At 35.9% G+C, this 20,085-nt stretch overlaps 2 protein-coding genes across 3 annotated transcripts; both read left to right on the top strand.

Annotated features, from left to right (window-relative positions):
• The first annotated feature begins 5,556 nt into the window (after nt 1-5,556).
• On the top strand, nt 5,557-9,082 carry LOC129309931 (aquaporin SIP1-2-like). The gene is made up of 3 exons (XM_054951713.1): nt 5,557-6,049; nt 6,211-6,483; nt 8,741-9,082. The coding sequence occupies exons 1-3, from the start codon at nt 5,735-5,737 to the stop codon at nt 8,894-8,896; spliced, it is 744 nt and encodes a 247-aa protein (XP_054807688.1). The 5' UTR covers nt 5,557-5,734; the 3' UTR covers nt 8,897-9,082.
• A 737-nt stretch (nt 9,083-9,819) lies between these two features.
• LOC129309924 (apyrase 2-like) lies at nt 9,820-19,735 on the top strand. Of its 2 annotated transcripts, XM_054951699.1 has the most exons (10): nt 9,820-10,037; nt 10,118-10,616; nt 10,721-10,849; nt 10,961-11,017; nt 11,106-11,198; nt 18,000-18,205; nt 18,400-18,491; nt 18,666-18,883; nt 18,994-19,183; nt 19,284-19,735. In XM_054951699.1, exons 2-10 carry the CDS (start codon nt 10,305-10,307, stop codon nt 19,394-19,396), a joined length of 1,410 nt encoding a protein of 469 aa, XP_054807674.1. In that variant the 5' UTR covers nt 9,820-10,037; nt 10,118-10,304; the 3' UTR covers nt 19,397-19,735. The 2 variants fall into 2 exon arrangements, with proteins under 2 accessions (XP_054807674.1, XP_054807664.1); XM_054951689.1 differs by having other exon boundaries at nt 9,820-10,616.
• Nucleotides 19,736-20,085: the final 350 nt, after the last annotated feature.

The raw sequence follows: 20,085 nt of genomic DNA, 5'->3' as shown, positions 1-20,085 counted from the left end.
ATAGGGGGTATTTAGATACCCTAGAATGTAGACTCTTTTACTATTCATTATGAATACTCCTCTACTCAATTCTTGCACTTATAAGTTACTGAGTCTCAAACTAAAAAATACTTTTAGAGCACTGGAATTTATACTGAACCAAATCCTCTTGCTCAAAAATGTCTTTGGGATGACCTTATAAATATTAGTTACTCTGTTACTGGTGCTTGGCTTGCTCTGGGCAATTTTAACTCGAATCTATCAGCTAATAATAAACGTGGGGGATCTATGCCTAATGCAAGATCTATGACTCAATTTGGCAATTGTGTTCAAAAATCTATGCTACAAGTTATTGAATGTGTCAGGGATAGATTTACTTGGGAACAAAACCTTCTTAAAGAGCGCATTGATTGGGCTCTCATCAACTCATCTTGGGGTAACCTGTTCCCTTACACCTTGGTTCATTATCTGCCCAAGTTTGGTTCAGACCATCAGCCTATCCTTCTGTGCATTGACTGGTACACTCCTTGGAATCCTAACACTAAATTATTTAAATGCCAAGCTGGTTAGTTACTTGAAGAGGGCTTCACTGATGTGGTCAAAAAGGCATGGTCAGAAGGGGATTGATTACTTCTTTTATGAATAAAGCGAGAGAATGGGATAAGCAAAAAATAGGAAATGTTTTAGCTAAAAAGAAGATATTGTTGAACAGGATAAAAGGCATTGAAAGATTATGAATCTCTTATGACAACCAATTTTTAGTGGATTTAGAGAAGGATCTATGGATGTAGTACAATAAACTCTTAACCTAAAAGGAACTCATTTGATACCAAAAATCTCGATGCAACTGGCTCAAGTGGGGGGACAAAAATAGAAAATTCTTCCAGGCTTCTACTATCTCTAGAAGGAGAAGAAATTGAACTAAGGGTCTAAAAATGAGAATAGTGAATGGATTTTTAATTAAGAGAATTGCAATTTATAGCAGTCAGGTATTATAAATCTTTGTTTGAAGGCAGCAATCAACCTAAAAATGGCATGGTAACGAGACATTATTTCCCAAAGTTATGTGATAAGGACGTTGAAGAGCTGTATTGTGAAGTGAGTTACCAGGAAATTAAGGAAGCAGCTTTCAACTTGGGAGCTTTTAAGGCCCCAAGTCCAAATGGAATCCAAGATTTCTTCTATCAAGACTTCTAGCATATTGTTGGTGATGATATTTGTTTTCTTGTCAAAAACTTATTTTCTAACCCCTCTCTGGTAAAAGGCCTAAACTCTATGCACTTGGTTCTAATACCTAAGGTGGAAGTTCCTAAATCCATGAAAGACTTTTGACCCATATCTTTATATAATGTGAGCTACAAGATCTTGTCTAAAGTGATAAGTAGAAGAATCAAAAAGGTTATAGATTACCTTGTAGGCAAACATCAATGTAGCTTTATTGCGGGTAGATAAAGCAGTGATAATATCATTATTGCCCAAGAAGTAATACACACAATGAACGTGTCAAAAAAAGGGAAAGGGCTTATGGCTATTAAAGTTGATCTCAAGAAAGCCTATGACTGCTTGAAATGGGATTTCATTCACGATACCTTATGTAATATTAGAATTCCATCTAATCTTTGTGAGGTAATTATGGCTTGTATTACGAGCTTTTCTTTTTAAATCCTATGGAATGGTAATCTTTCAAAGTTTTGAACCTACTCAGGGAATTAGACAAAAAGACCCTATATCCCTTTATGTCTTTACTCTTTATATAGAACAGCCGAATCATATTATAGAAGATGCGGTAGAGGGAGGCCATTGGAAACTAGTACAGATCTCCCCAAGAGGACCAAAAATCTTGCATCTTATTTTTTATTGATGACCTAGTGCTATTTGGTGAGGCTTCCTGTAATCAAGTGGAAGTTCTTCTCTCTTGCATTAAACACTTTTGTGATATGTTAGGGCAAAAAATGAACAAAGCAAGAACTAAGGTTTGCTTTTCCAAGAAGGTGCATTTCTCTAAAGCCTTTAAGATGAGTAGACAAATGGAAGTGGGACTAATAAGTGATTTAAGTAAATATTTAGGTATTCCTTTGATACATTGAGGGCTTCTTACCTACTCTTTGCCCTAATTTTGGAGAAAACACAAAAGAGACTCTCTAATTAGAAGGATAGATTTCTTAATTTGGTTGGACGTGTAACCTTAATTGGATTTGTATTTTCAACCCTATCTTCTTACCATATATAGACTATGCTTTCACTGAAGAAGCTTTTGAATGATCTAGAAAAATAAAGTTGCAACTTTCTTTAGGGAGATACTGAAGAAGTAAAGAAAGCTAATCTTTTATCATGGGAAAATGTGACAATGGATAAAAAATAAGGTGGTTTGGGTATCAAGGCTAATAAGAAATAAGATGAAGCCTTCATAATGAAACTTTGTTGGAATATGGTGAACAATATAGAAGCTCTTTAGGTTCAGGTACTTAAAGCAAATATAAATGTGGATCTAAAAATGTACCTAAAGTGGTCAAGAGAAGAAATTCTTCATACACATGGAGAAGCATATGTGAGGTGTGGAATAGATTTAAAGACGGATTGGGAAAGAAAATTAGGAATAGAAGAAATACCTCTTTTTGGTTTGAGAATTGATCATTATTCAATGTTCCCTTGGTTGAACTTGTGAATGGCAAAGAAGGGCTAGTTGAGAGAAATGCAACTATTGTGGCTTTGTGGATAATCTTGGTTAGTAAGACATGTAGAAATTAAATTATTGGTTTCAGCCAAACTCAATTGCTTATCTAACCTATGCCCATCTACCTTGTGAGGAGAAAGGAGAGGATAAATATTTTTAGAAACTATCCAATGATGGTTGTTTTACTATTAAATTTGCATATTTCTTTCTTTCTACAGGTATAGGGAGGAACTCTGATAGCATTTAGAAGCGGATTTGGAGATGGTCAATACCAGAAAAGATGAAGTCTTTTATGTGGCTCTTTACTCATAGAAGAGTGCATATTGTCGAGATGCAATAGAGGAGAGGTCTATCTACAAAGTATAACTGTCCTTATGGATGGGAAGAGGTGGAGAACTCTATACACATGGTATGTGATTGCAGACATGCTAAAGAATGATGGAAAGAGGTAATTAAAGATGAACTTTGGAATACCTTTTGCAACCTCTCTAGAGCTGATTGGGTAAAATAGAACTTAACCCATGAAGCAGGAAAGAATTTTACCAAAAAGGTGAAATGAGATATTCTCTTTGGATACTTATGTTGGGATGTTTTGGTAGACAGATGCAACATGGCCTTTGAGGATGAAAATGAGTTTCAGCACCATTCAGTTCTCTATACTTTCTTTAGGGCCTGGATCTTGATTTAATTAATTTAGCCCCTTTGTTGTCTTACAATCGCACTGAGCCTAGGATGAATAATAAACTCAAGAATGATATCATTAGATTAAATGTTGATGATTCTGTGCTAGCTAATGGTAATAGTGGCTGCGATGGAGTTATTCGAGATAAGAATGACAGGTAGTTCAAAGGTTTTAGTTGCAAGCTCATTAATGTTCCCCCTGTTATTGCAAAGATCCTGGCCATCATTCAAGGCCTTCAACTTTGTTGGAATTTTGGTTTCAAAGAAGTGAAGGTTCACACTGACTGCATTGATGCTATCCAACCGCTTCTAAGAGGTTGTGATGATAATCACCCCTTCAAGGACGTCATTGACGAAGGTAGATGTATCTTGCATAAAGATTGAAATATTATGTTGTCCCATGTTACTAGAACTATTCTTTAGTTGATGGCTTGGCTAAAATGTTACATAGCTTACTTAGTAATTTTTTTACTTTTGATCACCCCTACCTCTTCAGCAGGAGGAGGCAGATGGTGAAAGTTTTTACTTTGAAAACCCAATCGTTTGTAATCATTATTAAGTCTTGAATGCTAGCTTTGTTTAATAAAAAAGTGTAATTAATACTCTATCTGTTTAAAAATATAAGACATTTTTTTAGGAGTTAGATGTTAAAAAATGTAAGGTATTTTTAGTCCTTTTAAGTGTAATTATTGTCCTTTTCTTCAAAAGTGACCTTATTGATGATGACTTTATATTTATTATAGGGTATTTTATAGGGATAAATATGAAAAGATAGGGTTAGTTTGAAAATAGATAATTGCTTTATTAAAGAGTGAGATTCGATTAAAAATGCCTTACATTTTTGAACGGATGGAGTATGCTTTTATCAAAAGTACCCCTAATAAATAAGTCATTTTATATTTACTTTAAAGTAAAATACTATATTAAATATGAGTAAATATGAAAAAATAATATTAATTAAAAAATAACTAACAAAGGGAGTATAATAAGGAACAGTGGTTTGAAAATATTGCTTTAAATCAATTCATTAAATAGTTACTCTCTTCTTTTAAAAATGTAATGTATTTTTTAAAGAGTTTGATATTAAAAAAATATAAAACATATTTAATATTTTAAGGTATTATCATTATATTTTTTAAAGTATTTTTAATAAATAAATCATTTTATATTTATTTTTAGGTTAAATACTATAGTAAAGATAAGCAAATATGAAAAGATGATTTTAGTTTGAAAAGTAAAGACAATTAATTAATTTATTGAAAAGTAAAATTTGATTAAAAATATTCCATAATTTTTTAACAAGGAAGTACTTTAAATTTAAATTTCAACATCAACAATATTTTCATTTTAAAAAGTAAAAAAAAAAAACAACGCATTTGATTGAAAACATAATAGATAATCAAATCATGAAATCATAAATAAAAAACCCATATGTAACCAAGATAATCAAGCTTAGAAGGCGTGGTCAGTAAATAAGTCAGTTGGCGATCATCCCGATCGCGCATCCATGAATCATTGGAAAATCATATATTTTCCTGACAAAATTTAATTTAACTGATAAGTATTTGATTCAAAAGCTATGAAATTATGGGATCAAATTTCATGGGGGATGTATTAGTGAATAATCAGTAAATATGTGTTTAACTTTTTTTTAAATATGAAAGCACTCACTGGTTTGATGAGTTTTTAGAACTCAACTTATTTTAACTTTTATTTATATAAAAAAGAAACTCAAATATTTTGTAAAATGGAAGGTACTTTTTATTATAAATTCTGAAAAATTTTCTTAACTAATACTTAACCAGTTAAGAATGCCTACGCGAAACACGAAATCTGAAGCAAGTCAGTATATTATTTATGATGTTGATAAAAAAAAAAAGGTATATCATTCGTGATTAGAAAATAATAAACTTTTTATATATTGACGGCACTTAAATGTATTTCCTTTCAAGTTCTAACGAAAAAAAAAAAAAAAGCAGTCAGATTTCCTACCGTTTCAAATTATATAATATATATTTATATTTAGAGTAGATATCAAAATTATTTTTTATGGGGTTAAAAAGTATGAGATTGAAATGCATTCGTTGGTGAACTTATCCCGGACCCTTCATCTCTCCCCGGGGATTAGGTAAGTCACTCGAATAGTGGCATTATTATTATTATTAATTAATATATTATATAACACCTCCATCGAACGGCAATTCATGCTTTTTTTTGCTTATCCCAATATTCTTAAGCCTCTCCCTCTGTTGCCAATTGACGCAGAGAGAGGGACGGGCGACCTCAAAAAGCGTTCTTCTTTTGACCCCGTCGTTTTTCTGCAGAGATTCTCTTTTCAGGGAATAGCGGGAATAGTCGAGAAAGTGAGCGAGAAAAAGGTAAAAGCAGCGATATTGCAACATGCTTGGTCCGATAAAGGCCGCGATTGGAGATGCAGTGCTCACCTTTATGTGGGTCTTCTGCGCATCCACGCTTGGATTAGCCACTAGCGCGATAACAGCATCACTTGGTCTTCAGCATCTATCCTTCAATGGTCTTAATTACGCATCAATTTTCGTCACCACTTTCCTTGTCTTTACCCTTGTCTTTATCTTCACCATCGTGGGCAATGTCTTGGGTGGTGCCACCTTCAACCCCACCGGCACTGCTGCCTTTTATGCCGTTGGTCTCGGCTCTGACACCCTTTTCTCCATGGCTCTCCGCTTTCCTGCCCAGGTTATTTCTAGATTTTTTTTTCCTTGCTGATGTGGTTGAATCTTGCCTTGGTTGAATTCCGTTAATTTTGTCCTCCCACTTAGAGGAAATTTAAGATATCAAAGTGAATTAACGAGTGTTTTGAAATGTTCGATAGCTGATTTGAATCTTTGGATTCACAGGCGTTAGGTGCTGCGGGGGGTGCTTTGGCAATTTTGGAGGTGATACCGCCGAAATACAGGCACATGATTGGAGGACCATCGTTGAAAGTTGATTTGCATACTGGAGCTATGGCTGAAGGGGTTCTGACATTTGTGATCACTCTGGCTGTTCTTTTTATCATACTCAGGGGCCCTCGTAATGAATTGTTGAAGACTTGGTTGCTGGCCGTGTCTACCGTGGTTCTGGTCATGGCTGGCTCTACTTACACGGGGCCCTCCATGAATCCTGCCAATGTGAGTGATCACATCTTCTCGTTAGCTTCTGAATTTTGTAATACAAATATTGTTTGATAACCTTTAAAAGGGACTTGTTGTTTTACTATTGCGACTCCTTGTTCATTGTTTTCAAAATATTTTATTCCGTCTATATTTTTTTTCCCTCTTTCATACCATTCATAGATGTATTCACCTTGCATGTCCCAACCTTCCATACTGTTATGTATGGTGTGACTTCCTTTTGAAAGTTTTTGTTACATGGAAATAACGTGTTGTAGGAGGATGGGTTGAAGTTTGTTAGTAAGCAAGGCACCCATGTAAACGTCCATGGGGATAAATGGGGAGATAAGATATCTAAATGTAGGAGGGTGTGATATGAATTCAATATGGGTTCTATAGTAAAATATTGATAAATATGTTTTCCAATTTCCGTACAACAATGTTTACATAGGTCCTACTCTTTTGTTGTTCAAGAAACACTACTAATCACTTGCAGTAAAAAGGCTGTGGATTTGCATCTTGCTATTCATGAGACAATTTTTTGTATCGATATATAATCATAGATCGTGACAACAACTCACTTTTGTCTCTGTCACACATTTGTTAGTTCCAAAGGTGCAAGTCTTATTGAGTTTATAGAAAATCAGGGGGTTAGCTTGTGTACTCCCCTCTCCTTCCTCGTGTTGCGTTAATGATCACGAAGATCAGTCTAAGGCAATACTCGATGTTATCTTTCTATTCCTCTTTTGCTCCTTCTACCCTCTTTTATATGCCTCAATTATTTGTTATTTTAACTTTGTTCCTGTGAATAGTATATCCAGGTATAATCCAGGCCTGGCTTCTTGTAATATATGGTGTAAAGGTAATAGGATTTGGTGAGTCCTGGTGTTCAACCGGTCTTGTTTTGAAGTTGTAAATAAGGATAATAAAGTTCTCTTTCTGTGATGTGTCGTGTGAGAATATTTATTTTTTTTAAGGCCTGATCTTGAATCAAAGATGGAGAATGAGAGTAAAAACCGGGAAATGACAAAATGAGGAAAATGCTTGAAGAAAAGAGTTATAGCTACTCTACCAAGCACAGTTGACTTCTTTGGGGTTAAATAGTTTCTGCTTGTCTTGTGACAGCTTACTATGCCATTGACATTGCCTTTGCTACTTGTGTGAAGCAGTGAATTTTGTGGACAAATGCTTGATCACTTTATAACCTTGATGAATTTTCTCCATGATGTAATAATTGAAGTTGTGTTTCATATTCTGTCTGTTTATGCAATAGAAGTTGCAATTCTTTCTTGACGAAGTATGATGAACTGGGGTAGATAATTACCTACCTATGATATCGGTTTATGCACAGGATATTATATTCTTGTGCAACATAACCCAAATCCACTTGTCATACTATCTTTTCAGGAAAAAAGGGGAAAAAGAACAACTTAGAGCTATTTAAATTTTATTACGTGACTAAGCCGTTCAAAAATTATTGACTATAGTTCTCTTTATCTTTATACTATTTCTCTATTTGTCTGAAGGCAATCACATTTGCCTCTCCTCCACTCCCTTAATGGAACTTCCTCATCTTTTAAACCATGAATTTTAAATAGTCCACATATGTAAAGTATAGAAGATCCAGAGATAATGTTTCTGATAGCATTGTCAGTGATGTTAAGAAATTTTATTTCTCAAATTTGATATTACTCTTAAACATTCTTTTGATTTTTAATTTTGCCAACCGTAAACATTCTTTTAATGCTTGAGTTGCTCCAACCTTAATTGATTTATTTTTACAACAAATGTTGATGTTGAATTGATGGATGATATAATTGTGATTAATATATTTCAGCCAGTCCGTTTCGGATCCCATTGGAAATAAATATTGTTTTAGTGATGTCAACTAAGCTGTGATTTATTTAAATTCTTTGTATTATTTCTGGAGCTAGAGGTAAATAATGCAGAGGCAAATTGCTTTAGCTTGAATCTAAGCACCCCAAAAGTCCACCCTTAATAGTGGACATCAGCCCTTCAGTGTCACTCTGCCTTGCAACTTTCTTCCCAAAATTTCTTATTACTCCCGGATACATCTCCTGCAGTTTAATTAGTAGTTTAGAACCCTTTTTAACCTTCCCCCCTCCCCCTTTGTTTTTCTTTTCATTCTGTCTGACTTTGGGTCAATCAGTATTAGTTGATGCGATGCTGTCCGTTCCCTCAGGATCTGATACATACATAAATATACGTATATGCATACACGGGTAATGAATAACTGAGTTTTTGGCGTTTGCAGGCCTTTGGCTGGGCATATGTAAACAACTGGCACAATACATGGGACCAATTCTATGTTTACTGGATTTGCCCCTTCATTGGAGCAATAGTTGCTGCTTGGGTGTTTCGGATCTTGTGTCCCCCACCAGCACCAGTAGAGAAACAGAAGAAAGCCTGAAGAGGTCTGGCAGATCTGGTTATGTTAGCTTCATTTATTGATAAGCTCCATGTTTATTCGTTGGGTTGGGACCTCTTTCTTTCTTTCTTTTTCCATCTTTCCTTCCTTCTCACCTCTCTTGCTACTTGCTGCTGTTGGGACTCTAGCAATCAGCTGATCGTTCAATAACATGTTATGTTTTGCCAATATATATTTGTTCTGAATTCATGCTTTATATATATATATATCCTTTTGAACCTTTTTATGGGACTCAACTCTAATGTCAATAATCAATCTATCACAGATACAGACACTTAATTAACCATTGAACTTGGATCGTTTCTGCCAACCTGACCTGCCAATTACGACATATTTTCTAGCTGATTAATACCCTCGGGTATTTTGTATTGGTTAAGAATTTATGACGATTTTTCCTGTGGAATGAATGGCGTAACATATTTAATGAGTGATTCTACGTATGACACGATGCCAGAATTAGTTATTTTCGTTCTTAACCAGGTCCTAAAAATTACCAAAAAAAAAAAAAAATTGTCTGTGAGTCTGTGACTACACCCAGAAGGCCAGGCTTGTCTGGTCTGTTATTTTCCCTCCTTGTTGCCCAAAATGTGATGGCAATTTATACACCGTTTCAATCCCTAACCCCCAACACGTTTCGTTTCTGGTCGGAGTGCTCCGTGGGGCTGTTTACAACTAGCCGTTCTTCTTCTTCTTATTATTATTATTATTATTTTAAATTTTAAATATCTGTTATTTTGTATTGTTCCGTTTTTAAATTTTTGTTACGAGAAAGCCGTCGTGGAAAGGTAAAGTGGTTAACTCGGGTTCCGAGGGAAAAAAAGAGGAAAGAAACAGGAAGTTAACTCGGGTCCGGAATGGGCGCATCCGAGTCCAACTTGGATACCTGACTCGGTTTCTTTCATCACAATTTACTGTTACATCTTACATGTAACAAATTCGAGGGCGCGGACACTGACACACAAAGAACATTTCTCTCACTACAGGGAAAGAGAGTTAAAAACTTGAATTCTTTCACTGGCCATTGTCTTCATCTCTTCCTCATCGTCGGCATCACTATCTTCTTCTCTTCCCCCATAATCAACGGGCATTTTTCTTTTGGTGTCTGCTCGCATCGATTGCATTGGTTTGGACGACGTTTTCACATGCTCGTCTTTTTCAGGTTATTCAATTCTCATAAATAGATCATTTTCCATCACTTTGTAGAAAACCTCAAGACTCAGAGCTGGATTCGCTACCAGAGCCCAAGCAGTTGAAGGGTCCCCCTGCCACTGGGAACGGTCAGATCCGGTACCGATCGCCATCTGCGGCTGATCTTTTTGAAGGGCAGGGCAATAATTCTCCACCGTCTTACTCCGCCGATCAGCACCTGCCCGAATTCGAATCTAGCAAAATGCTCAAGCGCCCTGGTCGGCAAGAGTCTTTCTCCGATAAGATCTACAGGTTCCGAAGCATTTTGTTGGTGGTCTCCGTTGCACTCCTTCTCATCACTTTTGTACTCTACTTAATGCCTGCAAGCTCTTCCAACGAATTCATTCAGGATTATGCTCTCACTCATCGTAAAATTAACCCCGACCAGAAACTCTCTAATTCCTACGCCGTTATCTTCGATGCTGGTAGTTCTGGAAGCCGTGTACATGTTTTCCATTTTAACCACAATTTAGATCTCGTTCACATTGGCCAAGATCTTGAGCTTTTTGAGCAGGTGCCATCGTTATGTCTGTTGTGCCTTCGCAATTTGCACTTGTTTGCGTCAATGATCATTTATCATTCTCTTTACTGCTGACTCCCTTAATTGGTCTATTGTAGATAAAACCAGGTTTGAGTGCATACGCTCAGAATCCCCAGGAGGCCGCCGGTTCCCTCATTTCCCTGTTAGACAAAGCAGAAAGTGTTGTTCCCCGGGAGTTACGTCCAAAAACTCCCGTTAAAGTCGGGGTGGGTAAATCTCGTCCCTTTGCCACTACCAATAGTACTATTGCTGTTTCAAAATATATTCGTTTTACATCGGGGTTACTGGAGGATAATTGAATTTCTATGCTAATGCAGGCAACGGCAGGTTTGAGGGCTTTGGAAGGAGATGCTTCTGATAGAATCTTGCAAGCAGTGAGTATAGTTACATCTTATCATGTTGGATGTTTAGGAGGCTATAACCGCTATGCTAACTTTGAAGGTTTTCAAATTATTAATTTAGGTTAGGGATTTACTTAGGGAAAGAAGCACCCTAAAATCTGAGGCTGATGCAGTTACGGTACTGGATGGAACCCAAGAAGGTGCTTATCAATGGGTATGGTTTATAATTTTATCAGTTAGGATTATTGAATCCTGCCCCCCCCCCAAAAGTAAGTTTGTTTGAAAAATATTGCACACCTGTGTGATGTGTACCTTGTTTTATTTCAATTTTTGTTTGATTTATTATTGAGTCATAATGAACTCCTATTTTACCTCTCTCAGTCTGTTGCATTTATGTGGTTATCCTAATAAAATACCACCATTTCCATATCAGCTGCCCTTAAATAATGTATTGGGGATGGATCATTGATGTGAGGAAGATTAAGAAGGGGATGGAATCACTGCATTTTTTGGGTGATATCATCAATGAATGAAGAGAGGGTAAAATGGGGAATTACATTGGAAAGAGTGCATTTTATTTTCATGAGTTAATTGAAAGATCAGGGCTTCCATTGCAATTTTTTTAGGTTGAGTGGACATTGGAATCAAGGGCAAAAGCTAGGGTGGATAAATGCAATTTCCCCTTGAAAAAAGAAAAGAACTAAACGATTCACTTTGTTGGCCTGGTTTTTATTTTTAGTTCTGTAGGATGATTTTGGTCTCAATTTATCACCTGAGCTTTATCGTGTCAGCTTTTCTCCTTGTTCTTTTTCTTTTTTTAGGTGGGGATTTGAAAGTTGTGCCAATTTAATTCTTACTTGTAATAATTGTAAATTCTCATAAGGTGTAATGTGGTCCCTGTATAACGTTTCATTTTACATGGCTATAAATAATTTGATGTAGAAGTTGTCATTAATTTCCACACTAAAATGTGAAGAAATCAGTCCCTTCCATTATTAGTCTTAACTCAGTCAATTTAGGCCTTCAAGGGTTAAGAAAGAGTGAATTGGGCCAAATAGTTAGATTTCATTGTTTTTTGAAGGGGAGTGGGGTTTAATTGGTGACGTGGCCAAGTAGTGCCGTCTCAACCAAGTACATGATGAGTGCTTTTTTTTTTTTTTTTTGGGTACGCATGATGAGTGCTATTTGTGGAAATTTAGAAGAAAATGTTTCTCTCATTGATTTTAAAGTATGAATTACAACCAGTATATATACAAAGTTTAGAAACAAACTTATAAATACTAATAACTCTTAATTACAGCAAAGATTCCTAATAATCAGGCTAGAATATCCCTAGTAACCAGTCCTAATATTTATAATAAATTCAAATATTCTCACACTCACCCTCAAATTAGATCATAGATGCTTATAATGTCCAACTTGCTTACACAATTCTCAAATGCAGGTCTAAGTAACCCTTTAGTTAAAACATCAGCTACTTGCAACTTTGTAGGCAAATAAGTTAAACATAGAATTTCTTCTTCTACTTTTTCTCTAATGAAATGTCGGTCTATCTCAACATGTTTAGGTCTGTCATGTTGTACTGGATTTAAGCTCATGTTTATGGCAGCCTTATTATCACAGTAGAGCTTCAATGGTGAGCTTGTTTCAACTTGTATTTCATTTAAGACACGTTTTAGCCATAACTCCTCCGTTATTCCTTAGGCCAGAGCTCTCAATTCAAACTCAACATCGCTTCTTGAAACAACTCTTTGCTTCTGGCTTCTCCATGTAACTAAATTCCCCCACACAAATGAGCAATAGCTAGAAGTTGATCTTTGATCTTTGATCTTTATAGGTTCCACCCTAACTTGCTTTAATATAAACTTCGATGGATTTTTGCTCATGTTTTCTGAAGAACAAACCTCTAGTAGGAGTACCTTTCAAATATCTCAAAATCTTGTAGCCAGCCTCTATAAGACTCTTCATTAGATAGCTCATATATTGACTGATCACACTAACAGCAAATGTTATATCTGGCCTCGTATGAGAGAGATATATCATTTTTCCTACGAGCTCCTAATATCTCTCCTTATGAGCTACTTCTTCCTTTTCTTCAGCTTCCTCCTCCTCTTCTTCACATTCCTCATTTACCTTAGGCTTCTTCTTTGGTTTCTTAACTTTAATGAGAGTTTTAACAAGTTTGCAGCCCAACATACCTATCTCTGTCAAGAGATCAAGTATATATTCTCTCTGAGAAACATAGATTCCTCTTCTTGATCGGGCAGCTTCCATCCCAAGGAAGTATTTTTAACTTTCTGAGATCCTTGATCTCAAATTCCTTGCCAAGGGCAATCTTCACTCTCTTTATCTCTTCAAGGTGATCTCCAATTAGTATTATGTCATCAACATAAACAATAAGAATGCACTTCTTGTTTCCCTCAATCTTAACAAACATTGTATGATCTGACAGGGCTTGCTTGTAACTTTTGGACTTTAGAACCCTTAAGAACTTGTCAAACCAGGTTCTTAGTGATTGTTTCAAGCCATGTATAGACTTTTTTAGTTTGCAAACTTGTTTTTCCCTATCTTTATCAAACCCAGGAGGTAGAGTCATGTAGACTTCTTTCTTCAACTCTCCATTCAGAAAAGCATATTTTATGTCAGGTTGATGAAGGGGCTACTCAAGATTAGTTGCAACAAACAATAAAACTCTAATTGTATTCAATTTTGCCACTGAAGCAAATGTTTCTTCATAGTCCAGTCCATACATTGGGTAAACCCCCTTACAACCAAGCGAGCTTTCAACTTGTCAAGAGTTCCATCAACCTTTTATCTTAGTGTGAACACCTACTTACAACTCACCGTTCTCTTTCCTTTAGGTAGTTGAACCAGCTCCCATGTCCCATTCTTTTCTAGGGCCCTTATTTCTTCTATGATAGCACTTCGCCATTCAAGGATGCTTAAGGCTTCCTGTATAGTCTCAGGTACTATCAAGATTAGTAACAAATGCCCGATATCGGGGAGAAAGTGCATTGTATAAGACAAACCTCTCTATCGGATGAAAAGTACAAGAACACGATTGCTTCCTCATAGCAATAGGAAGATCAAGATTAGTGAATTTACTTACTCGTTCTGTATCATCTAAGTCTCCAAGAGTTTCTGCCTTAGGAGCTACCTCTAGTTTCAACTCTCTTGGTGCTTCAAACACAAGTTGGTCACTGTCTTTCAGTATCCTTCTTTGAGTGTAAACAGATAGTTCTTCTCTTTGTGGTCTTTCTGCATCTGCTCTTGGTTTCTTGTGTTCCTTAAGTTGTGGTATAAGAGGAGATGTTGTTAGAAGGGTAGGTAAAGGTACAAATGAAGGTAATGGTTCAAAAGTTGGTGGTAGTAATGGTTCAATACTTCAATTGGTTCAAACCATAGCTCAAGAAGCACTAGTTCTTTGTTAGGTTCTTGTTCCCAAGTCTGAGATTCACCTATTCTCTCCCCATGAATTGAAGAATTGGGATAGAATGGAGTAGCGTCATGAAAGGTGACATCAAGGCTGATGAATATGTGTTTTGTAACGGGATCAAAACGTTTGTATCCTTTTTAATTAAGAGAATAGCCAATGAATATGCATTTGATGGCTTGAAATTCAAGTTTAGTGCTTTGGTGGTTTTAGACAAAGGCTATGCAGCCAAACACACGAAGTGGAAGAGTAGTTTTGAAATAAAATGTGGAGAAATTACTTTGCAGTTTGTGGAGAGGAGTTTCAAAGGATAAGATCCAATTGGGCATATAGTTGATGAGGTAAGTTGCGGTCAGAATGGCATCCCCTTAATAAAACTTAGGCACATTACGAGTAAACATGAGTGTTCTAGCAACGTCAAGGATATGGTGATTTTTTCTTTCGGCAACCCCATTTTATTGAGGCGTATAGGCTTAAGAATTGGTATGCACAATACTATGTACTTGGAAGAAGGTACTCAAAGATTGGTTAAAATACTCGGTGCTATTGTCGTGTTAAAGAAATTCATGAATGTGGATGCAGCTTTAAACTTGTTTCGTACAAGGTAAACCCAACAAACACGAGTGTAGTCATCAATAAAGGAAATGAACCATGTTTTAGTGCAACTGGGTGCACGAGATAGTTCCCACAAGTCACTATGAATAGTTATGAAAGGTTTGGTGGGTGTGCATTTGGCTCTGGGAAATGACGTTCTATGGTGTTTGGCAAGTTCACGCACTTCACAATGAATGCCATTAATATCAGGTTGGGACATAGAGTTGGGAACAATCGTTGAAGATAATGAAAATTAGGATGACCTATCCTCTTATGCCACAACATAAAGTCATTAACTTTAGAGGTAGATGCAAAGTTACCGACTATCGATAAGGTACTCCCTCAGTTGGATACTTTCAAAATAGTAGAGCTCCTCATACTCCTTAGCACTTCCGATTGTTGCTCCATATGATAGGTCCTGAAACACAATGGGATGGGGGAAATTTAGCATGACAATGTGATTGCTTTGTCAACTAGCTAATCAAAAGTAAATTGCAATCAAGCTTAGGCACATGAAGTACAATTGCAACACTATAGAGTCTCAAATTTGAACACTCCCTTTTCCCACGATCAGTGCTAAAGAGCCATCTACAATTTTTACTTTAATATTCCTAGCATACGGGGTGTAAGTGGTAAATAACTAGTGACAGTTAGTCATATGATTTGAGGTCCAGAATCAACAATCCATATTATTTTATTTTGTGACGTTGTTAAAGCTTGAAGGAAGGTCTCCCATTTTGCCACTGTTGCTATATGTGTAGACCAAGACATGGTGCATCTTATATTCAAGAGAGCCCACAAGAGTACCCACATTATTGCAAATAGGAATACACTCTCACAATAAAATGGGTGCAAAAGCCACAATCCTACAAATATACAAACACAGTAAAGAAACAAGTACACATGATCAAGAAGATGCGAAACAAGGGTGCTTAGACACTGGAGTGGACAGGATTTGACTGGAAATGTTATATCATCATCGAAAAATCAGTTGCCACCTGTCTCAGGGGAACAAGCGCCGTGCAAACGGCACTGGTGTAGAATGTTGTGGTGGCGCATGTAGCTCACATGTGCCGCTGTTGGGCATTGTTTTTCAGTGTTTGGCCAGTCGAAACCTCTTGAACTCCTTGGGGCTGGCGATGAGAGTCCAAACAAGCTCCACCAAGGTCCACATGAATGCCCTTAGGTGCTATATAGGAAGCCCTATGTGATCCATCCCAAAAAATAAACCTTAAATTTAGGAGAAGAAAATGTTTCTCATTGATCTTAAAGTATGAATTACAACCAGTATATATATACAAAGTTTAGAAACAAACTAATAAATGCTAATAACTCCTAATAATCAACAAAGATCGCTAATAATCAGGCTAGAATATCCCTAATAATCAATCCTAATATTTACAATAAATTCAGATATTCCCATACTATTTTAGTCTCAACTATTCTTTTTTCCCTTACAATGATGTATGGAAAATATATTAATTTAAAAGTTTCTTCATAATTGTACTTGTCTTCCTCAGATTTAAATCCTATTAAAATATGTGGAGGCATATTGGAAGAATAAAAACAAAATTGTATGGAACCCAATAAAATGTGTAAATAAAGTTTGAAAAAAAAAACAGCTGCACAAATACCGAGAGAGGCCCCATTGTTTATGATTTGTGAATAATATGGCTCCCCATAAATTTTAAATTTTACTTATTGATATTAGTAAGTAGTAATACTACTCTAGTGTGAAAAACAATGGTTGATAAACTAACCACATCAGCCATCAGCCTATCACCTAATGGGGCATTGCCAACAAATAAAAGGATGACATTGCAGCTCTTTTTTTTTTTTGAATGAAAATAGTAATAAAGTGAAAAGATTACAACCTAGGTAGTGTTCTCAAATAATCTCCTTTCATCATCCACCACCTTAACACCATAAGGTGGGGGTTGATCAAAGGTCACAAAATCCTCAGAGTTATTAAGTGCCTATGTAAAGTTTAGGTTTATTAGTATTGATCCGAGACTTGTTATGATTGATTATTGAACTTGAAAGCATAAGATGGTCAAGTGTGCGTTTAATGTGAGTGATTGAGTGAGTGGGAGAGAGATTTGCATTTTATTAACAATGCCTTCCTTAAGCCTTTTGCAGCAGAATTTTTATTTATTTTCCATTTTTATTGCAAGAGAAAATTATCTCTTTTAGAAGAACTTGTATTGATTCATTAAAAAGAATTTTTTACTTGGTTCTAACAATTGTTCGATGTGAAAAAGGGTTGAAAAGAATTAATTGGTAATAACTTAGCCATAAAGTCTTTCATGTTATTCTTAAATCTTAATTGTACATTAGATCATTTGGAGTACTCGAATGTGAATTTGATAAGTACCTAAGTGGGATGGAAAACCTTATCCCAAAAGCTAGCTATTGAGGTAGGAGAACTAACCCATTTAAATACGCCATTGAGCTTGCCATACTACCTAATATAGGACTTATGGGATTTGGTATCCCATACAACCAAGTATCTATCAGAATTCTTGTCAATTGTTCTTCCATGATAAATGTTGTTATTGTAGGGCATTATCCTTAATTATAAGCTTTGACTTGTGAGCAGTCCAATGAAGCTTAAAGTCTCACAATAAATTAAGCATAGGGGCTTTTATAGATATATTTCATATTATAGAACCAAATCAAAGAAACAGCCTAACATTTATTATATTTTGTATTATGGTTAGTTTATTATATTTTTCAATGATATACCAATGTATATCAATAATAAACTTCTTGTAAATTTTTAAATTTTCAATGATAAACTCCTTATATATCAATGTGAACCGATCATACTTCCAAATTTTCAAAAATTTGGTCTCTATTTTTTGGGCACAAGATTTTTTTTGGCTAGAGAGTCAATTTATCCTTAATCATGTCTTATGAGAAACTATTCTTTGATAGTTTATTGAAAAATTAACCACGGAGCTTTATCTTGCCATTTGTTTGTTTTAGGTGACTATCAACTATCTTCTGGGAAGCCTGGGAAAAACATATTCAAAGACAGTTGGAGTAGTTGATCTTGGTGGTGGATCTGTTCAAATGGCATATGCTATCTCAGACACTGATGCTGTGAAGGCTCCCAAACTAGCAGATGGGGAGGATCCATACATTAGGGAGATGTTCTTGAGGGGAAGGAAGTATTACCTCTATGTCCACAGGTTTCCTTCTTACTCTAGATTTAAGATATGCCAGTATGAGAGTCGCTATGATATGACAGTTTCAGGGAGAATTAACAACCTCCCACATTTGTTGTCTTTGGCAAGAATATTCATATAATTTATGTTATAGATTGACAGACAGTCAGGTACTGCCATTTTCCATGGCTAACAGAGATTGAACATCTTGCTTTCAGTTACTTGCGTTATGGATTACTAGCAGCTCGTGCAGAGATTTTAAAGGTTTCTGAAGATTCTGACAATCCTTGTATCTTATCTGGGTTTGATGGTAAATATAGTTTCTCCTTTCTGCATAGCTATGGTTTTTCAATGCCGGGACCCCTCCCCATAATAATTTAGTTAGTGTTGAGAACTGAATCGTTGGAAATTTGCATATTAGGTATTTTCTTCACAATTAGTAGCATATAATGCAAAAGAGGCGTATTTTTTTCCTACTTGCTAGGGTTTTACAGCTATGGAGGAAAGTCATATAAGGCCTCAGCCTCCCGTACTGGCGCAAGCTTGAATGACTGTAAAAGTGTGGTTTTCAAGGCTCTCAAAGTTAATGAGTCAACATGCACGCATATGAAGTGCACTTTTGGTGGGATATGGAATGGTGGAGGAGGAGATGGTCAGAAAAATCTTTTTGTCGCCTCATTTTTCTTTGACCGGGCTGCTGAGGTATTTTATTATTTTCTCTGATCATGGAACCAGTACTGAAAGCGCATCTACCCTTTAATCCTTGTAGCATGGTTATGCTATATTTTGCTAATAAGAAATTTTATTCTTAGGCTGGTATTGCTGATCCAAACTTACCTGTCGCCAAAGTTCATCCTGTGGATTTCGAGGATGCAGCGAAGCGAGCTTGTGAAACGAAGCTTGAGGATGCTAAATCCACTTATCCAAGCGTTGAGGAGGGGAATCTTCCGTTCATATGCATGGATCTTGTATATCAGTATACGTTGCTTGTTGATGGATTTGGTAGGTTTTGCACCGATAGTTGAATACCTGTGATGTTCTCAACAAAATTTGAGCACTGATTGCCCATCTTCCTGCTCTGACTGATTGCATTTGTCTGCAGGCCTAGATCCCTGGCAAGAGATTACACTGGTGAAGAAAGTAAAATATCAGGATTCTCTCGTTGAAGCAGCATGGCCATTAGGCAGTGCTATAGAAGCCGTATCTTCACTTTAGATTACTTGTCCGGAATCTTGAGGCGCAGGTTTATTTTTCACGTAAAAGTCTATGAGGTGAAATGCTGCCATTTTTGGATGGTCAGAAATTTCAGTCGGGCTGAACTGAGATTGCAATTGGCGGTGCATCTCTGGAATAGTTGGAAAAGATCTATAGCTTCATTAAATTTCATTTGTACTTCACAGATGATCAGATTTGCAGCTCTCGAAGACTCATTCGATTCAATCAGCTCATATATATGGTCTTAGGAATGAGGAAATAGCAATACCGTGTCATTTTTGTTGGTTCATTGAGTGGATGGTTTTGATTCGTGATAAAAGTTCATTCTTTTGTTCTTTATTTTTACTTTATTTCAATTTGATTTAAATTTTAAAAATTATTCAAAAAAATTTCCTCTATTGCGATTTAATTAAAATAATTAATATCTTGGGTTGTTGCCCCACTGTTTACCCAAAAAAAATAATTAATAGAAAAGGTTGGGAGAATTAATTAACTGTCTTAAGTAGGACTTTTGTGTAATTCTCCCTCAAGTTTTATATGTTTCTTAGGAAATAAACAATATTTATTGTTAAACTTCAGTTGGATTAGAAAAGATTGCACAAACGTACAATTTAGAAAATAATAAATTTTATGATAGAATTAGACAACTGAATTGTAATTAAATAAATTAATAGCTGAAAGTGAATTTT

This window comes from Prosopis cineraria, unplaced genomic scaffold (assembly GCF_029017545.1).
Source record: "Prosopis cineraria cultivar Desert tree isolate PC_DT_omini unplaced genomic scaffold, ASM2901754v1 PC1, whole genome shotgun sequence".
NCBI lineage: Eukaryota > Viridiplantae > Streptophyta > Magnoliopsida > Fabales > Fabaceae > Prosopis > Prosopis cineraria.
Note: the sequence above shows the minus strand (reverse complement) of the source record. Positions and strands in the feature narration are given on the sequence as shown.